The sequence below is a fragment of the Dipodomys spectabilis genome, unplaced genomic scaffold, assembly GCF_019054845.1.
Source record: "Dipodomys spectabilis isolate Male_0828 unplaced genomic scaffold, ASM1905484v1 ptg000573l, whole genome shotgun sequence".
Classification (NCBI taxonomy): domain Eukaryota; kingdom Metazoa; phylum Chordata; class Mammalia; order Rodentia; family Heteromyidae; genus Dipodomys; species Dipodomys spectabilis.
Window position 1 is genome coordinate 1,553,118 of NW_024871250.1, and position 26,883 is coordinate 1,580,000.

Here is a 26,883-nt window from a genome sequence, read left to right on the forward strand (position 1 = left end):
TACCTAATTCCATTAAAGGACTTTAAATGGCGTAAGCAATGACTATTTTCATTTTACAGGAAGCTAAAGTTCGGGAAGGCCAGAGACTTGTCCGTCATCACGGGACTAGATCATGGCGGGGTGCAGGTCTGGTCTACAGAACCCACCTACTGGAGAAGACCCTGAGCTGGCAAAGGGAGGAACAGACGCAGCTGGTGAGGAGAGGGTGCGCTCGGAGCTCGGCTAGCGCGGCCTAAGGGGCGTGTCCCGGGGCGTGGCGGGGGCGGGGCCCGGGCCGTTTCTACCCGGGCTCGGCGGCGGCGCGGCGTGCGCTCGCTCGGCGCTCGGCTGGGGCGGCCTGGCCCACAATGAATGGCCGCCGCGGCTGCCGCTGCTGCTGAGGCGGAGGCCCCGGAGGCCGCGGAGGCGGAGGCCGAGGCCGAGGCGCAGGGGGGCGCGCCCCGGGCCCAGGCCCGGCCCCAGCTGCCGCTGCGGAGCCCGCCGGGAGCGCCCCGAGCGCGGCCACGGCGCAGGTGAGCCGACCCGCCCCAGGCCCCGTTCCGGCCTCCTCCCGCCGGGGCGGCCCGAGGGCATCCGAGGTTCCGGCCGAGGGCCGTGCGGGAACCGGGGGGGAGGGGGCTCCCGGGCCGGGGAGGGGCCGGGCCCGCAGCCCGCCCCGTGCCCGGGCCGGCGAGGGCGGGGAGGCCCGGCCACCGCGGGCGGCCTGCGGCGTCCAGCCTCCGGCCGCGGGCCTCGGGGGGGGGGGACGGAGGCCGGGCCGGGGACCCCCCCGAACCGCACGCACGCACCCTCACTCACACTCGGGGGGGGCGGGAACCGGGGTAGGTGGGGGGGTCCCGGGAAGTTGGGCCGGGGGAGGGAGAAGTGCGGAGGGCCGGGGGGGAGGGGAGGCGGCGGCGCGCGGCCCGAGGGGCGGGGCGGGGCCTGCAGGTACCGTCCGGCCCGCGGGAGGTGGGTGGGTCAGGTTACAGGCCCCGGGGGCGGCCGCGGAGAAGCCCCGGAAGTGGGGCCTGGCGGGCGGGGGCGGAGCCAGCGCGGGCCGGGGGCGGATCGGCGATACCGGGGATGTTTGCCGGGGGTCACGTGAGGTCAGGGCCCGGAGATGGGGCGGGGGGGGGGGGGGGGCTGGCAGATGGCGGGGAGCGATCAGGTACGGCTCGGGACTGTGTGGATGCCCAGGCTGGGCCTTCGAGCCGGGCTGAGGATGTGGGAACAAGTCGAGAAAAACTAGTGTGACCGGAACAGAAATGCCGAGATGTGTCGCCGCACACCCTGGCCACACCGGGGGTCCGCGCGCTGCGGGGGGGAGGGCGCTGTCCCTCCTCCTACGCGTCATCTCCCAGGCCTCTGCCAGTCCGCCGGCAGGCAGGCACAAGGCTGCGGGTGGGCGGCCGCCCGGGTGGGCAGCTGGGGACAGGGACTCGCACACCTACCTCGGGCATCTTGTTTCCGGTCTCGGCGGCCCTCCCTCCCACCCCCGCCCCAGGAGCCCTGCAGAAACTCAAGAATGGAGGAATCCGGAGTCCTGAATTCTTCGCCCCACTTCGGGGGATTGGAACCTGGAAACTCGGGTTTAGTACATGGGAAGCGACCTCCTCATCTCCATAGTAGCCTTCCAGGCGTGAGCTCACTGGCCTGAGTTCTGTGGGCCTTGGAGATGAAGAACTTTGCAGATATGATTTTTTGGGGGAGGGGAGAGTGTCCACAGGTAGAGCCAGAGGGAATCCATTCTGGTCCCTACTACCTGGCCCAACCTTTTGGGGTTTCCAGTCCTGGGATCTTCCTCTGAGGTCTTTCTTGGACCAAGCCCTATAGGGAGCTACCTTGCCTAGTCCAGAAGAAAAAGCCGAGGTGACTTACCCTCAGATCAAACCCCGAGTGGCCTGGACAAGTTTGTTCTCTGGGGACATGAGTGTGGGGGGGGGGCTCCTATTCGCCAGTTCCCTCCTGGGACTTTTCTTGGCCCAGGCCTTTTGTCATGTCCTTCCTGGAGGGGGTGACAGTCCCCTCACAGACAGGCTAGCTGCCATTCCCTGGTGTCCCCGGGGACTGGAGCAATGGGCATTTCTTTCTCTCCAGCCTGGGCCCCTCTTCTCTCCCATTTCCCCGTGGGAGCAGCGAGGCCAGGGGGTCAGGAAGCTGGTTGCCTGCCAGGCTGCCTGCTGCTTGTTCTGTTTGGACTCATGGCAGGGCTGTGAGCACAGTGTTCGTGGGCTCTGAGATCCTTAGCACCTGAGACAGGAGCGGCAGGCGGCTGGGTGAAGTGGTAGCTGCTGGTTCTTCAGTCTGGTGGTGGCTTGTTGTGTCGCCCAGTAGTTCCTGCAAACCTCCCCTCCCAGCACCTGGGCCCTGCTGGCCTCTTAGTTGTGAGAGGAGTGGGGGCAGGGCCAGCTGCCCCTCATTGAGAGCTTGACCCCTGCAGGTTGTTCCCTTCCCACAACTGGTCTGTGGCTATGACTGCTGTTCCTTGAAGCCCCATCCCCAGGGAGCCCACTCTCCCCACTGCCCCCCTCGCCTCCTCAGTGGTAATTGTACTGCCACCCCAGGGCCTTTGCACTTGCCTTTGTTCTCTGCATCCTCTGATGCTGCCCTTGTCTTTTGAGTCTGAACTGAATGCATAGAGGACCTTATCTCCTGTCTGGTTGGGCCATGGCTGCCTGATGGAGCATAGGCTGCGCAGCCCTGCTCCCAGGCCTGTCCCTGAGTGGGGATACCAAGGACAGGCAAAGAGGTGGTTGGGCCAGAGCAGAAGCCGACCACTTTGCAGTAAGAACTTGGGGTTCACAGGCACATGGGACAAGTGCCTGGCCCAAGGGGACAGTTTTGTTTCCCTGCCCTATGCAGAGCTGGGTGTGAGGCCGGCAGGAGGCAGAGGCCCGTGGCAGAGGGGGTGGTCAGGGAGGCTTCCGGGAGAGCCATGATCTGAATAGTAAGTTTGCTTGGGGGGGAGGGGGTTCCAGGCCACAGGACAACGCATTCAAAGCTCGTATTGAGTGTGTGCCAGGCTCCTGCTAAGTGCTCGAAACATTTTGTCTTAGCGAGGATAGGAGTGAGACTGGACCCAGCGGGGCCCAGACACGCACCTCATTGCCACCTGCAGGTAGGGAGAGCCCGGCTGGGCTTCCTGCTGGGTGGCCTGGAGGTCAGAATGCAAGTGGCAGCCAGAGGGGTCAGCTGTAGGCATGGGATGGGGGGGGGCTGCCCCCGGAGTCCATGATCACCAGAGTGGGTGACAGAAAGGGAGTCTGGCAGGCCCAAGAGGGACACCCGAGCCATGCCGGAGGTGGTGGTCTGCAGTGAACCCCGAGAGGTAGCCCCCCTTTCCCCTCTGCCCACCCTTTCCTTCCCTGACTGCTCCGAGCACTTGTCTAAGTTGCTTTGTTTTTTGTTTTTGTCGGTCCTGGGGCTTGAACTCTGGGCCTAGGCTCTTTGTCTGAACTTCTTTTGCTCAAGGAGAGCACTCTACCACTTGAACCACAACGCCAGTCCAGTTTTCTGGTGGTTCATTGGAGATAAAGAGTCTCATGGGCCACGCCTGTCATCCTAGCTACTCAGGAGGCTGAGATCTGCTGAGGACGGTGGCTCAGAGCCAGCCTGGGCAAGAAAGTCTAGTGGGACTCTTCTCTCCAGTGAACCACCTGAAAACCGGAAATGGTGCTGTGGCTCAAAGTGGTAGACACTAGTCTTGAGCAGAAGAGCTCAGGGAAAGCGCCCAGGCCTTGAGTTCAAGCCCCATAGCTGAAAGAAAAAAAAAAAGGTTTCATAGATTTTCCTGCCCAGGCTGGCTTTGAACCGTGATCCTCAGATCTCAGCCTCCTGAGTAGCTACCAGCACCTGGCTCCTTGTCCAGTTTTGAGCTCATTTCAGTCTTTCTAGCTGCTATCCCTGTGTGACACACTTGTCCCTACTTTAGATGCCCCTTTCCTCTAGTCTCCCCAGCTGCCCAGGTTACCCCCCCCCCCCCGTTTGTCCTGTGTCCCCTTGGTGAAAGCCTTCCTTGGACAGCCGCTGTGAGGTGGCCCTGGCCTGGGCGGCAGGCTGGAGTGGGTACTGGGCTAGGTGGTAGAGGTGATGAGTGGAGGGTCGGTGCTGGGTGTTTGATTGGGTCGGCTGTGTCTGGCTTCTGGGCGGGGCAGAGGGGGAGCCTCGCAGTAGTGGGCAGAGGTGAGTTCTGTGCCTCATGCCGCCTGAGACCCAGCTAGGAGTCTGGGTTTTCCCATCTGCTAAGTGGGGGTCATGTGGGGAATGCTTAGGCCTTGCTGGCTTTCCAGGGTGGGGCAGCCCCTCACCAAACTCGGCGGGGGGGGGGGGGGGGGGCCAAGGGTGGCAGTGCGGAGAGAGCTGGGGTGTCTGCCGAGTCAGGACGTGGCGCTGTCCGACGCTGGGGGCCCTGGAGGGGGCGCTGCCTGGACACTGAGCATTTGGCAGCCCCTCCCTCCCCTGGTGTTTGGCCTCAGGGCTTCTCCTTGCTAGGTTGGAAATAATCAGAGTGTTACTTTTTGCAAGGGGCGTTCTGTACATGATCCTCCTGTGTATATTGACATCATAGCTAATGTGACCCAGATATATCACCCTACCCAGCTTGTCATCGGTTGACATGGCTTCTCATAACTCCCCGTGGGGGGAAGGGGGCTGGCCTTGAACTGTGATCCTCAGTAGTAGGATGCCAGACCTGACCTGTTGGTTCCCTGCGCCTGTGCCCATTTTATAGATGGAAGACTGGATGAAGCCCAGAGGCATTATTAGGAAGGAGACACTTGGTAAATACGGTGCTGTTGCCTCATCTCCCCAGGGTCTCCATCGGCCCATTCAATCACAGTCCAAAGCTCCTGTATTAAACTCCTGTAATGACTGTGTTTTTACAGTGCTAGGGAGGGAGCCCAGGGCCTTGCACACCCCCTAGGCAAGCCCTCTAGCGCTGGGCCACAGCTTTAGTCCTGCACGGACTTTGTTCCTTGTCTCCTATGTAGCGCCGCTGGCGGCTTCAAACTTGGGATCCTCTGGAACACTGGAGTTACAGGCGTGCAGCATTTACGTTAGACAACATGTCACCTAAAGATGGTTTAAAGTAGCCAGGCACTATTGGATCAGTCCTGTAATCTCAGCTACTCGGGAGACTGAGAGCTAAGGACCTTAGTTCAAAACCAGCCCGGGGGAAAAAAAAGGCCCATGAGACTCTTACCTCCAGTTAACCACCAAAAAGCCCAAAATGGAGCCATGCCCAAGTGGTAGGGAGCCAGCCTTGAGTGAAGACGCCAAGCAAGAGCACAGAGCAACCGGAAAAAAAATTGACTTGAGATGCCTTGTGTGTGGCTCGGCAGTAGAACATTCCATGACACACCCTCAGGCCTGGCTTCCATCCCCTCAGGAGGAACTTGAAAGTTCCTATGACCTGGGGCTCATCCTAGAGACTGGGGGGAGGGGGGGGGGTTCTGAGATCTGAGAACTGCAGCTCAAGGCCAGCCCAGGCAGGAAAGTTCATGAGACTCTTAACTCCTGTAAGCTACTCAGAAAAAGCTGGAGTGGCTTTGTGACAACTTAAGTGGTGGAGCTGTAACTTCAAGCAAAAGAAGCTCAGAGTCAGAACCCAGAGTTCAAGCCCTAAGCCTCTCCCCCTCACCCCCCAAAAAAAAGTTCCTATAGAACGCTGTACAAATGTTCTGCCAATTTTTAGAGATTCGGCCATCTGGATCTTAGTATCCTTGGGGGTTCTTGATTTTTTTTTTTTTTTTTTAGTGGTACTAGGGTGGTTGTGGTGGTGGAGGTAGTGCTTGATTTTCGGTTTGGTTGTGTTTTGTTAAGGCAGAGTATTACTCCATGTTCTATGCTGGTACTGGTACTCAACTCTTGGGCTCAAGTGATCTTCCTACCTCAATCTCCTGAATAGCTGGGACAACAGGGACACATCTCTGGACCAGGCTTGAGATTCAAATTCTCAATTCCTGCCATAGCCCTGAACATTCTCAGCAAGCCCTGTCCCCAGTAGATCCACCCTCCCTCACCTCCACCAGCCTCCTTCCCTTTACGGGAGGGAACCAGTGTCACCTCAGGGCCTTTGCACTTGCTCTTGTTTCCACTGCCCTCTTTGGGAAGGCACGCCCTCTGGAGTGGAATGTAACTAGAAAGCTGGTTTCTCGGGCTGGGAAGGTGACTCAGTGGTAGAGCGCTTGTCTTGCATGTCTGAGGCCCTGGGTTCGATTCCCCAGCACCACATAAGCAAAAAGAAAAGCCGGAAGTGGTGCTGTGGCTCAAGTGGTAGAGCACTAGCCTTAAGCTGAAGAGCTGGGGACAGCGCCTAGGCCCAGAGTTCAGGCCCCACGACCGGACCCAAAAAAAAAGAAAAAAGAAAGCTGGCTTCTTGGGCATTGCATACGTAGACTGGGTCATTCAAACGGGCAGAGCTGACGTTTGATGCTGATGTGGGTGAAGTGGGCCTTGGCCGGGTAGGCTGGGTAGAATGACAGCCTTTCAAGGAGAAGAAGAAGAAGAAAAAAAACAGATGCCTGTCTGGGAAGCATGGGTCAAGTGGTAGGTAGCCTCACCTCGCAAGTTCAAGTCCCAGCACTACCCAGAAATGACATATGAAGGGCAAGGACCCACAAGTTTACTTGGCTCTTCACATCTCTTGTGCGGAGTCTGCAGGGCCGGCCTGGGACCAGCACCCCTGCTGGGCTGGGGCCACCTTGGCACCACCGCCAGGGCCTTGCCTTGTGGGACACTTGCAGTTTGCTGCTTGCATCTTAGCCTGTGCAGTACCAAGCAGGTGCTCTCCTGCTCAGCCACACCCCCCACCCCAGCAGACACGGCGGGAAGTCCAGGATCAGAACACCAACCCCACATGGAGTGTCTGCTGAGGGATCGGGACCCTGTTCGTGTCCTCTAGACTCCCCCTGACCTCCTCTATAAGAGCATCTTCCCAGCTGGGCCCTGGTGGTTCACACCTGTCATCCTAGCTGCTCAGGATGTTCAGAGCTGAGGATCAGGATTCCAAGCCCGGGCCAGAGCAGGAAAGTCTGTGATACTCATCACCGCCAGTGAACCAGCGAAAGGCTGGAACTAGAGGTATGGCTCAAGTGTAGAGCTGGAAGCCTTCAGTTGAAGCCCCAGTACCAACACCAAAAAGAAAAAGAGCCTCTTTTCCCACTCAGATGGAGCCATTGCGATCTGATGGCCTCTCTATTCCTTCTTTTGGGACAAGGCTGACCTTGGACCCTCAAGTTGTCCTCATCAGACTTCCAAGTGCTTGGCTGTGTTTTGTGTATTTATTTATTTTCTTGGCATTTTTGGGTGGACCCCTTGCCATGCTAGGCAAACACTGCCGCTGAACCACATCAGGGGAGCCTCACGTCTGTTGCCCGCCTGGCCTCTGCTGGGGGGTGGGGGGTGGGGGCTGTCTTCCCACAGAGACAGGGGCCCCCCTGCCAGTCCCTGCCACAGCCAAGAGCAGCGTAATGAGCAGTCATCTAGGCCCCGGCACCCCGGCGTGGCTTCTGCTCCCATCGTAGACATAGAGTTGGAACTGTTTTTTGTTTTTGTTGGTGGTGGAGCTTGAACTCAGGGCCTGGGCCCTGTCCTTGATCTTTTCTGCTCAAGTGCTCCACCACTTTGAACCACAGTGCCACTTCCAATTTTCGGTGGTTAGTTGGACATAAGAGTCTCACCAACTTTCCTGCCCTCCTGGCTTTGAACTGTGATCCTCAACTTTCAGCCTCCTGAGCAGCTAGGATTACAAGCATGAGCCAGCAGTGCCTGGCAGAGTTGCAAGTTTGTTTTTTGTTTTTTGCCAGTCCTGGGGCTTGAACTCAGGGCTGGGCACCATCTCTGAGATTTTTTTTTGCTCAAGGCTAGCGCTCTACCACTTGAGCCACAGCGCCATTTCCTGCTTTTTCTGTGTATGTAGTACTGAGGAATGGAACCCAGGGCTTCATGCATGCTAGGCAAGCACTCTACCACTGAGCCACCTTCCCAGCCTCCAAGTTGTTTGTTTTGTTTTCTTTGGATGGTCATGGGGCCTGAACTCTGGGCCTGGGCGCTGCCCCTCAGCTCTTCAGTTCAAGGCGAGCGCTCTACCACTTGAACCACAGCATCACTTCCAGATTTTTCTGCTTATGTGGTGCTGAGGAATCGAACCCAGGGCCTCAGGCATGCAAGGCAAACACTCTACCACTGAGCCACCTTCCCAGGCCCCTAGTTGAAAGTTTTTAAGAAGTCTGTGTGGTCCAGGCTGGCCTCCAGCTGTTGGGCTCAAGTGCTTCTCCTACTGCAGCCCCCTGAGTAGCTTGGGGCGGGTGCCATTGCACCCCACAACAGCTGCCAAGTGCTCATGGTGCCCAGCCTGGCCCTAGGAGCAGGGGACACAGCGGTGACCTCTCAGGAGCTGACCTGTACAAAGGCACATCCCGAATTGCTGGGCTTTGGGGAGTTGCGGGTGACTGGCAGCGGGGGGGGGGGGGGGCGTCTTGGGGGCTCGCATGGCGGGGAGGAGTGGAGGGGACAGCAGCTCGGCCTGTGTGGGTGGGCAGGGCCCTCATGGATGGAGCTGTGTGCAAAGCGCTTGTAAAGTTCTAGCAGGAGGGCTAGAACTTGGGGCAGGGGCTTTTGCAGGTTTGGGGGTGCCAGGCACGCATGGGGAGACCTTAGTGAACAGATGGTGGTTTGAGCCCTAGGGCTCCACTGTGAGAATTGGGCGAAACCAAGTTCTTGATGTAGGGTACACCAAGGCTGTTTGGGCCCGCCCCCGCCCCCCCAGACCAGTGCCACAGCACATGGGTGTGTGTGGGTGGCCGCGTGGAGATAGTCGTGTCCACACAAGATGGTGAGCCCCAGAGACAGCGCCCAGCGTCCTGCAGCACTTGGCAAATATTTGTTGAGTGGCTGTTGGGTGGTCATGGGAACCGCATCATGGCCTTGGATCAGGCTGGGGGACGCCCTCTGCGTTGGGAAAACCCCTCTATCCCGGAGAGGGGCTAGGGCTGCCGGTGGCCCCCTGCCCTTCGTCTCTGGTAGGGGGCCACTATGCCCAGTTTGTTTATTTACTTGTTGCCAGTGGTGAGAGTGTTTTTCCTACCTAGGTACTTCTGTCTGTGGCACCAGCTCTGCCCTGGGTTGGTGGTTTTGGTGGCACTGGGGTTTGAACTCATGGCCTTGAGCTCTCCGACCAGGCCATACCTTCAGCCTGGGTTTTTTCTGATTATTTTGAAGATTGAATCTCTGGACCTTTTGTTGTTGGTGGTGGTGGTGGTGGTGGTGGTGGTCCTGGGGCTTGAACTCTGGGCCTTGGGCACTGTCCCTCAGCTCTTCAGCTCAAGGCAAGGGCTCTACCACTTGAGCCACAGCACCACTTCCAGTTTTCTGGTGGTTCATTGGAGATAAGAGTCTCACGGACTTTCCTGGCCAGGGTGTTTTTGAACTATGATCCTCAGATCTCAGCCTCCTGAGTAGCTAGAATTGCAGGTGTGAGCCACAGGGCCATTTCAGTGGGCTTTAATAAATTTAGTTACATAGCTACTGCCCTGGGAATCCTTCGGTGATGGTTGGATTATGTGCCCGTTGGTCCTAAGCCGCCCCTAGTGCTCCTGCCCACTGGCCGCCACTGCCTATGCCATCCTGTTGGATTTGCCCATTGCCGGTTTGGGTTTGCCGTGGCGTGTAACTGCGGCTGCGCGCTGCAGTCCTTAATCTTCAAGCATGTCTGTGTTGTGGTGTGGGTCACCCTTTTTTTTTCCTGACCAGATCATACTGTCTGGCTGTCACATTTTTGAAAACGCTCCCGTTGAGCAGATGCGTGTAGCTTTCCTCCACTGCTTCAGCACCATTTTCCCGTTGGGTTTCATTCCTAACAGAGCCATGGCTGCATCCGGTGGCAGTTCTGTGTCTGGCCATTGGGGGAACTTGAGGCCGGTTTCCCACGTGGCTGCCTGCCCCACTTTACGCTCCCCCGGCCAGGCTTGGATTTCCCATCTGGGGACACTAAGCAGTCCTGCGCATGCGTACCTTACCTGCCTGTATACAGAAGCCAGCCAAGCCAGGGCGGCAGGGTCTGGTGCTCGAGATGATGTCTGTCTTGGGTAATGCCCAGAGGTGGCAGGCACCCGCACAGGGACCCTGGCTGGGTGGTCTGTATCACATGGGTGCCATGGGGGGTTCAGGAGCCTTCCTGGCAGCCAGGGGCTGATCCCAGCCATCTGGCGCCCTCGTAGCTTTGCTGACTCGACAGCACTTCGGGCTCTCCGCGTCCGTGCGTTCCATCCCCTCCCAGCCAACGCGGCACACACCCAGCCACGTGGGTCGTGGCTCAGTGGTGAGCGTGCTTGCTGAGCATGCACAATGACTTAGGACCCAGGCCTAGCACACCCCCAGATACGTTTCCGGGATTGAAAGGATTCAGGAAAACAATCATGTCTGCAAGGGACAGACAGGTGCCGAGGATGGCCGTTCAGAGCCAGCCCAGGCAGGAACGGCCAGGAGACGCTTGATGACCTCTAGCTTACCAAACTGGAAGCCGAGCTCTGGCTCCATGCAGCTAGGGGCCAGCCGTGAGTGAAAAAGCAGAGTAAGACCACGAGGCCCAGAGTTCAAGCCCCCAGTACAACCACCAAAGACAAAAAGGCCCACTGGAAGAGGCCCGGTAGCTTCGATGAAGGGTCATGTGCACCCCAGTCTTGACACCCCGGGTGCCTCCGCAGACCCCAGGGGGAACCGCAGAATATGGGGCAGGCCTTGTGCGGGAGGGCTCCGGTCCCAGCTGCCTGATCCCCGTGTGCCCTGTCTCTCCCTGTCCCCGCCCGCAGCGGCCGCCATGGCGCAGACGCTGCAGATGGAGATCCCGAACTTCGGCAACAGCATCCTCGAGTGCCTCAACGAGCAGCGGCTGCAGGGCCTGTACTGTGACGTGTCGGTGGTGGTCAAGGGCCACGCGTTCAAGGCCCACCGCGCCGTGCTGGCCGCCAGCAGCTCCTACTTCCGAGACCTGTTCAACAGCAGCCGCAGCGCGGTTGTGGAGCTGCCGGCCGCCGTGCAGCCGCAGTCCTTCCAGCAGATCCTCACCTTCTGCTACACGGGCCGCCTCAGCATGAACATGGGCGACCAGTTCCTGCTCATCTACACGGCCGGCTTCCTGCAGATCCAGGAGATCATGGAGAAGGGCACCGAGTTCTTCCTCAAGGTCAGCTCCCCGAGCTGCGACTCGCAAGGCCTGCACGCCGAGGAGGCCCCGTCGTCGGAGCCGCAGAGCCCGGTGGCGCAGACGTCGGGCTGGCCGGCCTGCAGCACGCCGCTGCCGCTCGTGTCGCGGGTGAAGACGGAGCAGCAGGAGTCGGACTCGGTGCAGTGCACCCCCGTGGCCAAGCGGCTGTGGGACAGCGGCCAGAAGGAGGCCGGGGGCGCCGGCGCGGGCGGCAATGGCAGCCGCAAGATGGCCAAGTTCTCCACGCCGGACCTGGCCTCCAGCCGGACGCCCCAGCCGGCCCCGGTGGCGGCCGCGGCGGTGGCGGCGGCGGCGGCGGCCGGAGGTGTGATGAGCGGGCCCAGCACGTCGGAGCGGACGAGCCCGGGCACCTCCAGCGCCTACACCAGCGACAGCCCCGGCTCCTACCACAACGAGGAGGACGAGGAGGAGGACGCGGGCGAGGAGGGCACCGACGAGCAGTACCGGCAGATCTGCAACATGTACACCATGTACAGCATGATGAACGTCGGCCAGACAGGTGAGCTGCTGCGCGCATGCGCGCCCGCCTGCAGAGCGCGCCCGCCCCGCCCCCTGCGCGCTCGCGCGCCCCGCCCCGCCCCCTGCGCGCTCGCGCGCCCGCCCCGCCCCCTGCGCGCATGCGCGCTCGTGCACCCCCCCCCCCCCACCACCCCACCCATGCGCACACCGCTCTGTGCAGCCGAGAAGGTGGAGGCGCTCCCGGAGCAGGTGGCTCCCGAGTCCCGCAGTCGCATCCGGGTCCGGCAGGACCTAGCGTCTCTTCCCGCCGAGCTCATCAACCAGATCGGCAACCGCTGCCACCCGAAGCTCTACGACGAGGGCGACCCCTCTGAGAAGCTGGAGCTGGTGACAGGTGCGGCGCCGGCGGGCGGGGCGGGGCGGGCCCGGGGCTCCGCAGCCTCGCTGCCCGGGGCTGAGGCCCAGGCCAGCCCGGGCTGCGCAGTGAGACCTCGATGGGGTGAATCATGGGCCCTGAGGCCGGGAGCTGGGGACGTCCTTCCCGCCCCGCCGGGGCGAGCTCTCCCGTCCGAGCCCCGCGGGTCCTCGCCGGGACCCTGAGCCGGGTGGGGCGGGCGCGAGGCGGGGGCAGCAGCGGGGCGCGCCGTGACCCCGGCCGGCCCCCGCAGGCACCAACGTGTACATCACGCGAGCGCAGCTCATGAACTGCCACGTCAGCGCGGGCACGCGGCACAAGGTCCTGCTGCGGCGGCTCCTGGCCTCCTTCTTTGACCGGTGAGCGCCTCCCCAGAGCCCCGGGCGGGGGCGGGGCCCGCCTCCCGCCTCCCAGCTCACTCCCGCCCCCCCAGGAACACGCTGGCCAACAGCTGCGGCACGGGCATCCGCTCGTCCACCAACGACCCCAGACGCAAGCCACTGGACAGCCGCGTCCTCCACGCCGTCAAGTGTGAGTGGCCGCGGCCCCCGCGGGCCGGGGAGGGGGCTGGACGGGGGGCAGCGCCGAGGGGGGCAGGGAGCTGGCGGCGGAGCCAGCAGCCCGCCGCCGCCCCCACGTCCGGCGGGGCCCGGCCCGGCCCTGCGGTCCCTGCTGCACACAGGGCCAGGTCTGGGCCTGAGCCCGCGCCGCCGCCCTGTGCCCGCAGACTACTGCCAGAACTTCGCCCCCAACTTCAAGGAGAGCGAGATGAACGCCATCGCGGCCGACATGTGCACCAACGCCCGGCGCGTGGTGCGCAAGAGCTGGATGCCCAAGGCCAAGCCGCTGCACCTGGCGGAGGGCGACGCCTACAGCAGCTTCATCGGCGACTCGGGCAAGATGGAGCCCGACATGATGGGCATGGAGCACAGCTTCGAGACGGCCAGCCACGACGGCGAGGCCGGCCCTTCGGCAGAGGTCCTCCAGTAACCCGGGGTGCGGGGGACCCCGCGGTGGGGGGGGCGCCACACACACCCCTCCCGCCACTCCCGCCCACCCTGGTCACGAGCTACTGTCTGCCCCTCCCCAGGACCCTCGGGGGGCGCTGCATGCTCCCGGCCCCTCTGCCTCCCATCCCACCACCCCTTCCCCTGCGAGCCGGGGCCGGCGGGTGGGGGGCTGGGGGGGGGCGTGGGAGGCTCTGGGCCCCCCAGGCCCGCCCAGGGAGGGGCGGGCCTGGGGGGAGGGGGAGAACCGCTGCCCCCCCCCTCCCCAGCCCCCTGGGACTCGGGACCAGGGTTCTCAGGACCCTCCACCTCCTCCCAGTGCTTCCAGTCTCCAAAAGCGCCTTCCTATCCCCCGGGTCCTTCCCTCCGCGGGGCAGCTGGGGGAGGGCTCCCCCACGAACCCTAGGGTGACCCCCCAGGCGGCCAGTTGTGCCCCCAGCGTGCGGAAACCCCCGCAGCCTCCGGCTCTGGGAGGGTCTCGGCGGCAGGACAGGCCTCCCGTGCCCGCGGGCCCGCGTGGGTAGACGGCTCGAGTTGAGAAAGGCGCCGTAGGAAGGGCGGTAAGACCAGGGTTGGGGCGCCCGGCCCGCCCGCCCGCGGGGCCCGGCCCCCGCCCCCGCCCCCTGTACATACTTTTTAAGACATTTTTTTAGCGAATGAAATATTGAAGTATAAGATTTCCTTTTATTTTTCAAACCAACGGGACTGTGTCGGGGCGCGAGGCAGGCCAGGGCTGAATGTGTGCGTGCCCGGGGGGTGCTGCCCCCCGGCTTCCGTGGGTCCCCAGCTCCCCTCCACTCAGTGATGAGTTCCAGGGCGCCGAGGGCCACCGCAGGCCCCCGGCTGGCTGAGCCCACCTGGATTGCTCTCGATCGTTCCTGGCTCTTCTCTCCATTCCTCTCTTCCCGCCCTCCCAGAGCCAGGGCTCGGCGCTTGGAGTCTTCATGTGAACGGAGGGCTGTGGGGTTTTTGGTTTTGTTTTGGGGTTTTGTTTTTGTTCTTAATTCTTAATTCCCTCCCTTTGAGTGTTGCTTCCTCATCTCTGGGTGCCCCCGCCACCCCCACCCTCAGCTCCCACCTGCCCTCGGCTGCAGCCACCCCACTGAGAGGCGGGGTCCCCTGGTGTCCACTTGTCATGGGGGTGGGGTGTCAGGGCTGGCTGGGGCCCCAACACCACAGCCCCAGGTGGCCTGAGGGGGGGTGGACGCCCCAGCTAAAGCACAAGCACCTTAGTCGCACCCTCCCCCGGCTGATCCCAAAGCACAAAATCCTGCTCACTTGGCAGGCCGCGGGGCGGGCTGCGGAGTAGACACCCCCAAAAGAGGCAGGGGCTCCCCCCTCCCAGGCCTTAGCGGGGGCAGTGGGGGGGGTCCTCCTGCCCGTCCAGCCCTCCGAGCCCCTGCAGTGCCGGGCTGGGTGGGAGGCACAGCCCACTTGTCGTGGGGACCCCGGGGTGCTCCTGGCCCCAGGATGCGGTGGAGGGTGCAGGGGAGGAAACTCCGTGCTAGGAGAGCCAAAGACAGGGTTGTGCCTTACCCCCGGAGCCACCCCTGCACCCACCCCCCGCCCCTCCCAGTGGCCAGCTGCGCCCCCCTTCTGAGCTGCATGGTGCCCCCCTCCCTTCACACACACCCCCTCCCCCCCGGCAGCCAGGAAAGACTAAAATGGAGAACCCCGTCTAGCCGACTGTAGGCCCTCCCCGCCTCGCTGGCCGCCCTCGCACCCAGCACCCACCTTCTCTTCCCTGGGCCAGGCTGCCCACCTGCCCGGGGAGTGCCAACACCCCCCTCCCGCCCTCCCCGCCCCGCGGCGCCAGTGAGATTGCACATTAACTACTGTAAGGAGAGGAGCGCGTTGGAAATGTGAACCAGAGTCTCAGCGATGCTGACCAGAATAAACTAAACGCCTTTGTAACAGCCCTGCTGCATGCCGCTCATTGGGGGGCGCCGGGGGCACCCCAGCTCCCACCTTGCTGTTGCCATCTCTCCCTCCGGAGCTGGGTCAGGGAGGTCTGTGACAAGCCACACGCTTTGTGTGTGTGTCCGTGTCCGTGTGTCCATCCTGGGGTTTGAACTCATGGCCCCAGCTCGTCACTGAGCTCTTGCGCTCAAGGCTGGTGCTCAGCGCTTGGCTTGTGCTGTCCTGGGTGGCGTTTTTGGTGGGTGTCTGGGCTGTTGGCACCTGAGCATTTGTCCTGCCAGCTCTTCCACCTGGGCTGCCCTGGAGCCAAGGCGCTCTGTCTCCACCCACTGCACAGGTAGGATTACAAAAGGGAGCCACCAAGCTCAGCCAGTAGTGTTTCACGCAGCTGGAACCATGAGATAGAAACCACCTCAGGTTCAAAGCGCTGAATGCCGCTGGGCTTGTGCCAAGGGTTAACAATGCTGTCAGGAGGGAGTCAGGTGCCTCGCACCTGTAATGCTCCTCAGTAGGCTGAGATCTGAGGATAGCAGTTTGAAGCCAGCCTGGGCAGGAAAGTTCCTGAGACAATTACTTCCAGTCCACCAAAAAAGCCATAAGTAGAGCTGAGACTCAAGTGGTAGATCACCAGCCTTGAGCACAAAGTCTTAGGCAGTGTTCAAGCCCTAGGCTGACTTCAAGCCCTGGGACCCCACACCTAGGAAACAAACAAAAAGAGGTGTGGCTCTAAGTTTGTAGTCACCCCACCCACCTTATGAAAGAAACACAAGCTGAGCCCGCCAGGGGCTCACACCTGTAATCCTGGCTACTCAGGAGCAGAACTGGAAATCAAAGTCACGGTTTGAGGTCAGCCTATGCAGGAAGATCTGTGAGACTCTTACCTCCAACCAACCAGTAAAAGGCTATAAGTGGGCCGGGTGCCAGTGGCTCGTGCCTGTAATCCTAGCTACTCAGGAGGCTGAGATCTGAGGATCACAGTTCAAAGCCAGTCCAGGCAGGAAAATCCACGGGACTTTTTTCTATCAGCTGCAGGCCTTGAACTCGGCCTGAGCACTGTCCCTGAGCTCTTCTGCTCAATGCCAGTGCTCTGCCACTTTGAACCACAGTGCCACTTCTCTCCAATAAACCACTAGAAAACCAGAAGAGGTGCTGTGGCTCAAGCGATAGAGTGCTCGCCTGGAGCTGAAGAGCGCAGAGACAGCGCCCAAGCCCAGAGTTCAAGCCCCACGACCCACGAAAAAAAAAGTCTGTAAGTGGAGTTGTGGCTAAAGTGGAAGCACCTGCCTTCCCTGCGCCAGCACACAAGCAGGAACACGTCTACAAAGGTTAGAGTTTGATTTGCAAATTGGCACGTAGAGAAGGCACAGGGAGAATGCCTTTGGGGTCTAGGCAGGCCATCCCCCTCCCCCACGAAGCACCTTTGACCCCGGACCCATGGCGGGTGGAGACGAGTGTCCCACTGGCTGTGGCTGACAGCCGGCCGGGCGCTCCAAGCCCCACTCCCTTTTCCTTGGGGGAGTGGGGGCAGGGAGCAGACCCCAGCCCGGACCCGTCAAGAGGCAAAGAGCAGGACAATTAAGAAAGCCACTGTCAGATGGCACCGTGATGGCACAGCACAGTGGCCAATCTGAGAACAAAAGGGTCAAAAGTCACGGGGACCCAGCACCCCACCCCCCATCTCACCCTGGTCACACGGGTCACCTTGGCCATCTTCCCAAGGACCCGGTCCACCCGCCAGTGAAGCGGTCCATCTCCCGAGCACAGCCACCCAGTGCGCTGCCAAAACCAAGATGCCATCAGCCCCCCCCCCCCAAGCCAGCTGGGGCCACCCAAGGTGCCCACGCCAACCCCCAGGTCCTGGCTGACCTGCTTTGCTCCTCCAGCCCCTCCCCCACATGCTCTGACACGCTGCAGGACCTGGATGCTTCCAGACAACATGTCCAGCTGGTACATGAGCAGCTGCATCATGGGGGGGGGGACCCGAGGGTCCTTCGCAGGCTGTCACCCTCCCCCTCCCATCCCAGGGCCCCCCCCCCGGCCCCCCACGCAAGCCTGCTGGCTGGCTGGCTCTTCCAAGGAGGGAGAGGCAGCAGAGCTGCCCTGGCACCCACGAGGTCGCGGCAGGACGCGGGACTCTGCGTGGAGAGGCCGCGGCCCAGGACGCGAGTGGCCAATCCATGCCGGTGTGACTAGGGTGCAACCACTTCCCCAAAGGTGGGCAAAGATGGGTCCCGTGCCCCTCTCCCCTCCCCTGTCCTCGTTGTAAAGGATGGATGAATGAGCTCATCTTGGGGAGCATCAGCGAGCTACCCAAGCGCTAGTAAACCTTGCCTTCTCGTTATCTTGCAATCATTTCACGTTGCTGCCTAGCATCATGCTAGGTTTTTTGTTTTGTTTTCCTTTTGGTGCCAGTACTGGGGCATAGACTCCAGGCCTGTGCTTCTCTTCCCTTGGCTTTTTGTCTCAAGGCTGGCACTCTACCACTTGACCCACAGTTCCACTTCTGGTCTTGCCAGTTAAGCGGAGATAAGAATGACACAGTGAAGCTGGGTGCTAGTGGCTCATACCTGTCATCCTAGCTACTCAGGAGGCTGAGATCTGAGGACGGCGGTTCAAAGCCAGCCTGGGCAGGAAAGTCCATGAGACTCCTATCTCTAATGAACCACCAGAAAACTGGAAGTGGCGCTGTGGCTCAATTGGTAGAGTGCTCACCTTGAGCTGAAGAGCTGAGGGACAGCGCCCAGGCCCAGAGTTCAAGCCCCACGACCAACCAAAAAAAAAAAAAAAATGACAGCGTTTTCAGCCTGGGCTGGCTTTGAACCATGATCCTCAGATCTCAGCTTCCTGAGTAGCTAGGATGACAGGCATGAGCCACTGACGTCCATACCCGGCTGGGCTGATGTTTCTTAATGTGTAGAGAACAGATGGGCAAAGCCAGGTGATGGTGCTCAGGCCTGAAATCCTCGCTCCTCAGGAGGCTAAGACCTGAGAATCTCAGTTGGAAAGTAAGTGAAGCAGAAAAGCTGGTGAGACTGGTCTCTTGATCAGCAAAAAGCCAGAAGTGAAGCTGTGGTTCAAATGGTGGCCTGGAGTGGAAAAGCTCAGGGACAGAGCCCAGGCCCTGAGTTCAAGCTACAAGAGTGGCACACATGTACAAAAAAAAGAGGCAACCAAGAGGGAAAGGGTAGGTTAAGGTAGGCAGGTGGAGGGAAGACTAGCAGACGGTGGATGCGGAACCACTCAGACCATGTGCAGACCTGGAGAAAAAGGATGCAAGCTATGTGTCAATAGAAAGGCTATACATAGACACCCCCCCACACGCACTGAGGAAAACCAGTACATTGCAAAGAAAAGAGTGTATCCCAGCCAAGATACATTTCTCCCTCCTCATTCTCAAAAAAGATGGGCTCCAGGCCGGCTCCTGTAATTCCACCCATAACCCCAGCCATTCTGGAGCTGAAATCCGGAGGATCGGGGTTCCAAGCCAGCCCGGTCAGGACACATCAGAGATCCACATCTCTGACCCTGAGCAGGTGGAGCGGGCAGGTGCGACATTGCGGGGGGGGGGGGGGGGGGCAGGCCGGGAGACAGCCTCGCGTTTGCGCACCACGAGTACCTTTCTGTCTTGCAGGTCCCGGGCTGCGAGCTTGAACTTGCACGGGTTAGCCTCTACAATGCATGGGGCTGGGAGTCAAAGGTTAAGGGTCAAAGCTTAAGGTCCAATGCCCCCCTGCCCCTCCAGGACCTCCCCCATTCCCTCCACCCCTCAAGTCGTTCCTGCCTGTCACTCGCAGCGGGTCTCTCCCGTGGCACCCCTCCCCTGGGCTCCCCCAGGTCCTCCTGGTCCCACGCCCCGCGCCTTCCCGCAGCCCACGCCGGCAGCGGTGCCCAGACTCCCCGGCACGCTCTGGCTTGCCACCCCGACACCGGCTGGCACCGCCCCCCGCACCGTCACTCACCCTCTTCGAGACAAATCCCCCGACAGCTCGTCCGTCCGTCCCGGCGATCGCGTCCCCGCCCGCCGGTCCCCGGGTCACACCACCATCGAGAGCGAGGCCGCCAGGGGAGAGAGAGGCGCTGAAGTGTGGGCGCTTCCGTCTCCTCTGCAGCCATATTTGTTGTGGGCAAGAGTGACTTCCGGTGTGCGCACCGCGCCCCTCCTCCGGGTAGCTTTCGCCAGGGGCCAGAGTGTAAGTTCCGTCAGAAAGAGAGCTAGGATTTTCAGCGCCCTTCCCCATTACTGAAGACGCACAACCTCCAAGTTCCCTTCGGGGGCAACGTATGACTACGGCATCCTGTAAAGAAGTGTGAGAGCTGAGGAAGGGGCTGATCAGAGGTTCACTGAATCCCTGAACCCCGAGCTGGCCACCGGTGTCCCGTCCTTATGAGATCGTTCCAGCCAAGGGTCCCCCGAGGGTGGCGGCCTACGGAGGAGCGGGGCGCCCCATCTCCTCGAAGGAGCTTCTGCTGGGCTCTGCTCACTTTTCCTGTAAACGGGATACTGTGCCGTGAGGGCAGCGGGGACCCCGGAGTTGCCTGCGAGGCTCACAGTGTGCAGAGAGGTTTTGTAGACTCGAATTAACGTTACTTACACAGAATCGGGGTTCCAGCCCGAGGTTCGTGGGTGGAGATGTGGGGGAGCTCGGAGGTGGCCTCCGGGAGAGTCCCCCGCCTGTGCGCGTGCGCGTGCGCGCTCCGTCCGGGGAGGGCCACCTGCAGTATGATAGTCTCCCGGCATGGAACCTCCGGGAAAGTACTTCTGTGGGGGTGGGTGAAAGAAAGTGGGGTGCCCGGTATCCCAGCCGGGGGTTGGAGGGCATGTCTTGGGGAGTCTTGACAAGTTTTGTGTCAATCGCTGTGTGGGTTCCTACAGATTGCTTTGGGCTGGGGATGCCACTAAGTCTCCAGAATGGCTGAAGGGGTTGGGGGGGGGGGGTCGCCCCCGCGGGTCGTAGCCGGGGGGGTGGGGGGAGGAAGGGGACGCCGGCGTCTTTTCCCTACCCGGATCGCTGGACTTAGGCCCGGAATCCCCAGACTCCAGCCGGCCTGAGAAGCCCGGGGGGCGAGGAAGGCGGGGCGTGTCCGGAGACCGAGGCTCCGCCCCCGGAAGCTCGCACCACCCTCTAGGGCGATCCCGGCCCCTGTCCTTATTTGGGCAGCCGGAAGCAGCTCCGCCGCCCGCCCTGCGTCACTACTTCCAAATTTAGCCCTGGAAGTCTGCGGGCTGCCTTGGCGGGAAGGTTCTACGCGCCGGGGTGGGGGGAGGGGGGATCCCTTAAAGCGCGCGCACCACAAAGCAATGGAGCCGTTTGGAACCAAGTTGCATTCCCCGCCCCCCCCCGCCCCCCGCCACTGGAATGAAGTTGTTTTGGGAGCGGAATGCTGGGGAGCTCCAGGCCGAAGGTGGGACCTGGAAGATCGGTTTCCAGCTCCAACACCAACTCCGGCCCCCTCCCCGGGGCGGGGGCGGAGCGCGGGGCTGTCCGCCGTCGGGGGAGGGGGCGGCTGCGCGCTGGAACCCGGACGGTGTCGTCTCTGGGTGCGCTGGCGAAGGTCGGGGGGAGCTGGGGGGACGGGGCGGAAGAGGATGCTTGGGGCAGCTGGGGTGGGGGGCGAGGCGGGGGGAGGGCGGGGAATGGCTGTGCAGGATGTGCTCCTGGGTCTGCGGATATCCGCTGCCCGCCGAGCCAGCCAGAGCCTGGCGCCTAACCCTTAACCATGGCCAAACAAGGAAGAACGGCCTGGGCCGGCGGCTCGTGGAGACCGAAGAGCTCGGGGGTCCTCGCACCCTCCCCCCAGCAGCTCGCTCTTCCGTTTGCCAAATGTGGGAGCGATCGCGTCGATTTTCCCACTGAAAAAGAAAAAAACAAAAAAATAACAAGCAGCAGACACGACGGACTCCCCGCGGAGCGGACGGGAGACAGGTGGACAAAAAGCAGAAGTTCGACGGGATCTGGCCCGTCGTACGTGCACGGTAAACGTGGCAAGCACTCCCGAAGCCGGAAGACCTTCCCTAGACGGCTGCGATCCTCGCAGCTGCCACCCAGAGGGGAACCGACACGGCCTGCAAGTCGGGTCTTTCCCGGGTGCTTTCTGGAGACTTCCCGCCTGCCACACACAGGCGCCTCCCCAGGCGACCTCCACACCCGGGTGGCCCCTGAGCCCCCACCCGCTCCCCTGGGCCCCAGAACGGGGGCCTCGGTGGCTCTTTTCAGAACCAGCCTCCACCCGAGAGCTGCAGGCGCGGTGTGTGCCGGGCTCGTGCCGGGCGCAGCTCCGCGTCCGCGTGAACCCCCTCCCGCTCTCGGAGGGTAAATATCACCCTGTCGCTTTAAGGAGTAATTGGCCACGACGCCTTGGAAAGCCCGGATGCGGCCCTCTGATTGGGCGTGGCGTCCCCGTGACGTCATGGTGGGTATAAAAGGGCTCCGGTGGCCGGCGCCGGGGCAGAGCGTCTGGAGCCGCCTGGTCGCGTGCGTCGCCGTGTGGCTGACTGTGGTGTCCGCTTGCCTGGGATCCCCGTCTTGTCTCGCGGAGTTCTCGCCGCCCTCGACGGCCCGTCAGCCATGGAAGTGCAGAAGGAGGCGCAGCGCATCATGACCCTGTCGGTGTGGAAGATGTACCACTCGCGGCTGCAGCGCGGCGGCCTGCGCCTGCACCGCAGCCTGCAGCTGTCGCTGGTCATGCGCAGCGCGCGGGAGCTCTACCTCTCGGCCAAGGTGGACGCGCCGGAGCCCGAGCTCTGCCCGAATCCCGCCGGCTCCCCGGACCCTCGCCTGCTCCCGTCGCCGCGGGAAGCCGAAGCCCCGGCGGAAGCTGCGCCCCCCGACGGCGAGCCGCCCTCTCCGGAGCCCATGGACACGCAGGAAGAGGCGCCCCGAGCCGCGGAGACCCCGGTCCGCGGTGACCCGCGCCCCGCCAGAGTCAGTCGCAAGAGACGAAGCAGCAGCTTGAGCGACTGCGGGGACGCCGGGCTGGTCCCCAGCAAGAAGGCGCGTCTGGACAGCGGGGAGGAGGAGGGGAAGGCGGCGGCGGTCCCCGATCGTCTGCAGCCCCCGCCGGCCCACGCGGAGGGCGCCTTCCCCAACCTGGCGCGCGTCCTCCAGAGGCGGTTCTCCGGCCTCCTGAACTGCAGCCCCGCCGCCTCGCCGACGGCGCCGCCCGCGTGCGAGGCCCCGCCGGCCTGCCGCCCGGCGGACAGCATGCTCAACGTGCTGGTGCGCGCCGTCGTGGCCTTCTGAGGATCGGGGCGCCGCTGCCGGAGCCCAGAGCGCGCGCCGAGCCGTCGGGCGACCCGAGCGCGCAGAGCCGGGGGCGCGAGGCCTCCGGGTGCGGGGAGGCCGCGGACGCCGCCGGGAGCCGTGGAGAGGAGCCGCCGCCCGGGCTGGCGAGGAATCGCGCCCCGCCGGAGGACTCGGCCCCGGGGGAGCCTCGTCGCCCGAGGAGCCGGGGGCGCGGGCGCCTTCCGCCGAGCGCGGCGGCGCCGCCCACAGGTGCCGTGTTCAGGGACCGGGGCGCGGGCCTCGCCCCCCCCCCCCCGCCCCCAGTGCTGCCGGGGGCGGCCGCGTCCTTCTGTCCGCTCAGGACCGGACTTCGTTACTGTTGGTGGCAGCCCGGGCCGAGCCCGCCGCGGGCCCCGCCCCGGGGGACCGGGAAGTGACTGGTCACCTCGCCCCCGCGGGGCGGCCGCCGGGGCTCAGCCCTGCGCCCGGGAGCCCGCGGGGGACCCAGCCGCCCGCGGACCGCGTTCTCCTTCCTCCCCCGCTGCGGCGGGAGGCGGGGCGAGGGGCCCCCGCGTGACCCGCCCCGAGCCCGGAAGGAGCAGGGGGGGGGGGGGGGCCGATCGGTGCGAACTCCGCGGGCCTGGCGGTCGGCCGGGAAAATAAAAGCGGTTTGGATGAAACACGTCCGTTGTCTGCCTGGCTTCCCCGGCGCGGAGGGGCGGGGTGACTCGCGGGGACCCCCCCCCCGTCCGACCGGCCACCACGTGGGTGGGGCGGGACCCGCCCCGTCTCCACCCAGGCCGCGTGGGTGGCGCCGTCCTCCCCACTTCGCGGGGAGGGGGCGTCCCTGTCCGAATTGGGGACCCTCTCAACTTGAGCTCGGGACCGAGGCTGAGCGCACGGCGGCTCGGGGCGGGAGGCGACTTGGCAGCCTCGGTTTCTCCGTCTGTGAAATGGGCCTGGGCGGACCCAGCTCCGCTCTGCCCGGCCGGCTGGGGGGGCGCGGGGCGGGGCGGGGCGGGGCGCGCGCTCCCGAGGACAAAGGAGGCGCAGGTGCGGGACGCCGCGACCCCGCGGGGAGCTGACCTCGGAGCACGCGGGAGACGGGCCCCGCCCCAGCTCTGCCCCAGGCCTCCGGCTCCGAGCCCCTCCCCGGGAGACGGTGGGGGTGGGGAGCTCGGCGCCAGACACCGTGACCGACCCACGATCACCCCAGGGGCGGAGGGGGGTCTGGGCCCCTCCCGCATCCTGTCACAGGAACCGCGGGCCCTTCCTTCCGCGGGAAGCCGCTGGGGCCGGGCCCGCGGGGAGGGGAAGGGGGGCGCCCGCCGCGCCGTCGCGGACCAGCCCCCCCCCCCATCGCCGCGAGCAAACCACCCGCGCCCTGTACCCCGCGGGACGCCCCCCCCCCCCAGTCTCCACCCAGGACATCAACTTCAGTTTAGGCTCAGCCAAGAGATCGGCTGCCCCGGCCCTGGGATGCCCACTAGACACCCCCCACCTCGCCCCTGGCGGGGGCGCCCCATCTCCACACAGGCCTGTCATCCCAGGGAAGGCTGACACCCGAAGACCACAGTTCGACACCAGCCTAGACAGGAAAGTCTAGGAGAGTCTTTTATGTCCAGTTAACCCCCAAACAATCCAGAAGAGGCCGGGCGCCTGTTGAATCCCAGCTACTCAGGAGGCTGAGCTCTGAGGTCTGGTTCTGGGTCGGCCTGGGCTGCAAAGTTCATGAGATTATCACCACCAGAAAACCAGAAGAGCTGCTGTAGCTCAAAGTGGTAGAGCTGAGTCTTGATCAGGAAGAGTTCAGGGGGCAGCGTCTGGGTCCTGAGTTCAAGCCCTACCACTGGCCAAAACAAAAAGCCAAAGTGGGGTTGTGGTTCAAGTGGTAGAACACTAGCCTCGAACACAAAGTCACCAGGCACCCACCTTGTGTGTGAACTCTGGGCCTTGTGTGTGAACTCTGGGCCTTGTGTGTGAACTCCGGCCTTGTGTGTGAACTCCGGCCTTGTGCTCTCCCTTAGCTTTCCCCCCTCCACACGGGCACTGTGCCACTAGAATCACAGCTCCATGTGGAGCGTCTGGCTGGTTCACCAGAGTTTCATAGACTCTTCAGGCCACAGGACTGGCACCCACTCACACCATGCGACAACCCCGCCCCTGAACCGCACAGGGAGCATGAATGCACCCCTTCTCTGTGTGGCTTTACCTCTCCCGGGCTGCAGTTTGGGGACAGTAATTGTTCTTGTCTCTTTGGTTCCTGGAAAGGGCTGAGGGCCAGGGATGTGGTTGGGGCGCAGAGCACTTGCAGACTCTGGGCTCCATCCTCAGCACGGGAAAGAGGGGTAATAATAATAATAATGGTCAAGCTGGTGGGGGGGGGGTGAGGGAGAGACAGAGGAGGTAAGTCATGTAAAGGAAAAGTAATCAAGCAGTCCACTTAACTGCTAACCCCATGATAAGTTTTTTCCCCCATCTCCTGGCCCTTGGGCTGTGTCTCAGCTGCCAGATTGAAGAAGCTGGTGGCTCCCACCCTGCCATTTCCCTCCCCAGGCCAGGCAGCCAGATTCACAGAGCTCATAAAGCACAAAATTACACCCTTTTGTCTCTCCCAGTTCCCCTGCGTATCCCTTCCACACCGGGGCCACTCTGCTGGGAGAATTCCACAAGTGTTTTCCAGCCCCAGGGCCTTTGCACTTGCTGCTTCTAGGGCTCCCAGTCCTCTTCCCTGTAAGTCTTTTCTCCCTTGGGGGCTTGAGTGAAATGTCACCTGCTAGGTCAGGTGTTGATGGCTCATGCATGCCCATAATCCCTGCTAATCAAGAGGCTAAGAGCTGAGGATCGCGATTCAAAGCCAATCTGGGGAGAAAAGTCTATGAAACTCTAGTTAATCAGCCAAAAGCTAAGGAAGCGCACAAGGCCCTGAGTTCAAGCCCCAGTTACTGGCACATCCTTAGAAAAGTCACCCCTTGGAGAAAACTTTCTTTGGTTACCTCATCAAATATCCCTCCAATCTCCCACTGCTGAAAGGTGTGTGTGTGTGTGTGTGTGTGTGTGTGTGAGAGAGAGAGAGAGAGAGAGAGGGATTTGGTGCCTGAATTTTCATTCATATAATTCTACCCCAAGCCAAAGTCTTTCATGATCATTTATTTATTTGTGGTGCTGGAGATTGAACACCAGACCTGGGTTGAGATGCAAGTTCTATACCCCAGTGGCACCCAGTCCCTGAATGCTTAATTTATTCTCATTTAATAGAATGGCTTCACCTCAGCCCTTAAAATACATTCTCCCCAAACATCCAGCGATTCAGGGTCAGGATTTCGGTCTTATCTGTGAAACAACCACACTCATCTAATTATTTATCTTTGACTTCATCTACTGGGTAATCACTCAATCTACTTAGAGACTAACAAAGCAAGGTTCACCATGCACTGTGGGAAGCAGTAGTCGGCGTGAGGTTGCAGGCATTTTCAAGCATGGCATTGCATGCCTATAAACCCAGTGAATCAGGAGGCTGAGATTTGAGGATTGTGATTCCAAGTCAGTCTGGGCAGGAGAGTCCTTGAGATTCTGATCTCCAACTAACAAGCCAAAAAAGAAAAAAGCCAGAAGTGGAGCTATGGCTCAAGTGAGTGCCAGGCTTGAGCAGAAAGCCAAGTGAGATTCTAGGTAATTTATTAAACCAGTTAAATACAATTGGATGGAAGAGGGTAGAGTCCTTGCGTTTCAACCACAGCGCCGTGTGCACACACACACTTCTGCGTAGACAGTCCTGTCTTATCTACAACCTGCCAGATCCAGCTCTCTGGCCCCACTGACCTACTTTTAACATCTATGCTTCCTAATCACAGGGACTTTGCATTTGCTACACGCACACACACACACATCTCTCACAACTGCTGTTTTTCCTTTCTTTTGGATGAGATCAGGATCTGGGCTCCTGTCTGATGCTTTCGCTGGTTGGCTGGCCCTCGACCACCTGAGCCATACTTCCAACACCTCTCTTTCTTGTGTGTGTGTGTCAGAACTGGGGTTTGAACTCAGGGCCTCCAGCTCTGCTCTCATTGGCTGTTTCATTTTTATTGTTCGCAGAAGTGGGTGCTCAGAAGCTTCATCTCCACGTCTGGCCTTTGGCCGGTTAGTTGGACAGGAGTCTTGTGGACTTTCCTGCCCTGGCCTGATTCAAACCTGGACCCTCAGATGGCAGCCTCCTGAGTGAGCAGCAGGGGTGACAGGCGGGAGCCGCCGCTCGGGCCCTGCTCCGGGTTTCCCGCTGTCCCCTCCTCTGCGCTCTGGGCTGGACCCTTCCTTGGAGGCTCAGAGGCCCGGGATCGGGGACAGCCCTGACCGGATTCTCAGGTCTCCTCCCCTCCCCTTAACCAGCCGGGCGGAACCCAAGGGCCGGGCCGGGCCACCCGTGGGGACCAGCCCGACCGGTTCACCCAGTTCCACGGGCCGGCGGCGGGACCACACGGGCCCGGCCTGGTTCCTAGCCGGGCGCAGCCGGACTTGAACCCCGCTGGGGCGGTGTGTGCCAGGGGCGGGGCGCCGGGAGTAACTAGGCAACGCGCGGGGCGGAGCCTCCCATGTCAATCACGGCCGGGGCGGGGCATGCAAATGAAGCCCGGGCCACGCCCCTCTCCCCACAGC

General features: G+C 62.0%; 3 protein-coding genes across 8 annotated transcripts; 2 read left to right on the plus strand and 1 right to left on the minus strand.

Moving 5' to 3' along the window:
• Positions 1-401: 401 nt before the first annotated feature.
• Nacc1 (nucleus accumbens associated 1) lies at positions 402-15,003 on the plus strand. Its single transcript, XM_042670586.1, has 6 exons — positions 402-512; positions 10,791-11,705; positions 11,886-12,059; positions 12,334-12,439; positions 12,514-12,611; positions 12,808-15,003. Exons 2-6 carry the CDS (start codon positions 10,799-10,801, stop codon positions 13,068-13,070), a joined length of 1,548 nt encoding a protein of 515 aa, XP_042526520.1. The 5' UTR covers positions 402-512; positions 10,791-10,798; the 3' UTR covers positions 13,071-15,003.
• On the minus strand, positions 13,752-19,859 carry LOC122100254. 6 transcript variants are annotated; one of them, XR_006146143.1, is made up of 5 exons: positions 19,600-19,859; positions 18,967-19,302; positions 18,624-18,676; positions 17,895-18,264; positions 17,085-17,574 (listed from the first exon to the last, which is right to left on the minus strand). XR_006146143.1 is itself a non-coding variant. In XM_042670588.1 (4 exons), exons 1-4 carry the CDS (start codon positions 19,825-19,827, stop codon positions 14,030-14,032), a joined length of 633 nt encoding a protein of 210 aa, XP_042526522.1. In that variant the 5' UTR covers positions 19,828-19,859; the 3' UTR covers positions 13,752-14,029. The 6 variants fall into 6 exon arrangements, 2 of the variants coding, with proteins under 2 accessions (XP_042526522.1, XP_042526521.1); XR_006146145.1 differs by lacking the exons at positions 17,085-17,574; positions 17,895-18,264 and adding an exon at positions 13,752-14,045 and having other exon boundaries at positions 18,624-18,691; XM_042670588.1 differs by lacking the exons at positions 17,085-17,574; positions 17,895-18,264 and adding an exon at positions 13,752-14,045.
• Positions 19,860-20,643: 784 nt separating this feature from the next.
• Ier2 (immediate early response 2) lies at positions 20,644-22,896 on the plus strand. Its single transcript, XM_042670708.1, has one exon. The coding sequence runs from the start codon at positions 21,574-21,576 to the stop codon at positions 22,246-22,248; it is 675 nt and encodes a 224-aa protein (XP_042526642.1). The 5' UTR covers positions 20,644-21,573; the 3' UTR covers positions 22,249-22,896.
• Positions 22,897-26,883: the final 3,987 nt, after the last annotated feature.

Excerpts from the sequence above, each read along its gene's own strand:
- Nacc1 (XM_042670586.1), top strand. The coding sequence starts at position 10,799 with ATGGCGCAGACGCTGCAGATGGAGATCCCGAACTTCGGCAACAGCATC. Across the intron at positions 12,060-12,333 it reads GAAGCTGGAGCTGGTGACAG|GCACCAACGTGTACATCACG; the intron begins GTGCGGCGCCGG and ends CGGCCCCCGCAG. Across the intron at positions 12,440-12,513 it reads CTGGCCTCCTTCTTTGACCG|GAACACGCTGGCCAACAGCT; the intron begins GTGAGCGCCTCC and ends CCGCCCCCCCAG.
- LOC122100254 (XM_042670587.1), bottom strand. The coding sequence starts at position 19,827 with ATGCCCTCCAACCCCCGGCTGGGATACCGGGCACCCCACTTTCTTTCA. Across the intron at positions 18,677-18,966 it reads GGGGATTTGTCTCGAAGAGG|AGGCTAACCCGTGCAAGTTC; the intron begins GTGAGTGACGGT and ends CATGCATTGTAG. Across the intron at positions 18,265-18,623 it reads GGGACCTGCAAGACAGAAAG|GTCTGCACATGGTCTGAGTG; the intron begins GTACTCGTGGTG and ends CTTTTTCTCCAG.
- Ier2 (XM_042670708.1), top strand. The coding sequence starts at position 21,574 with ATGGAAGTGCAGAAGGAGGCGCAGCGCATCATGACCCTGTCGGTGTGG.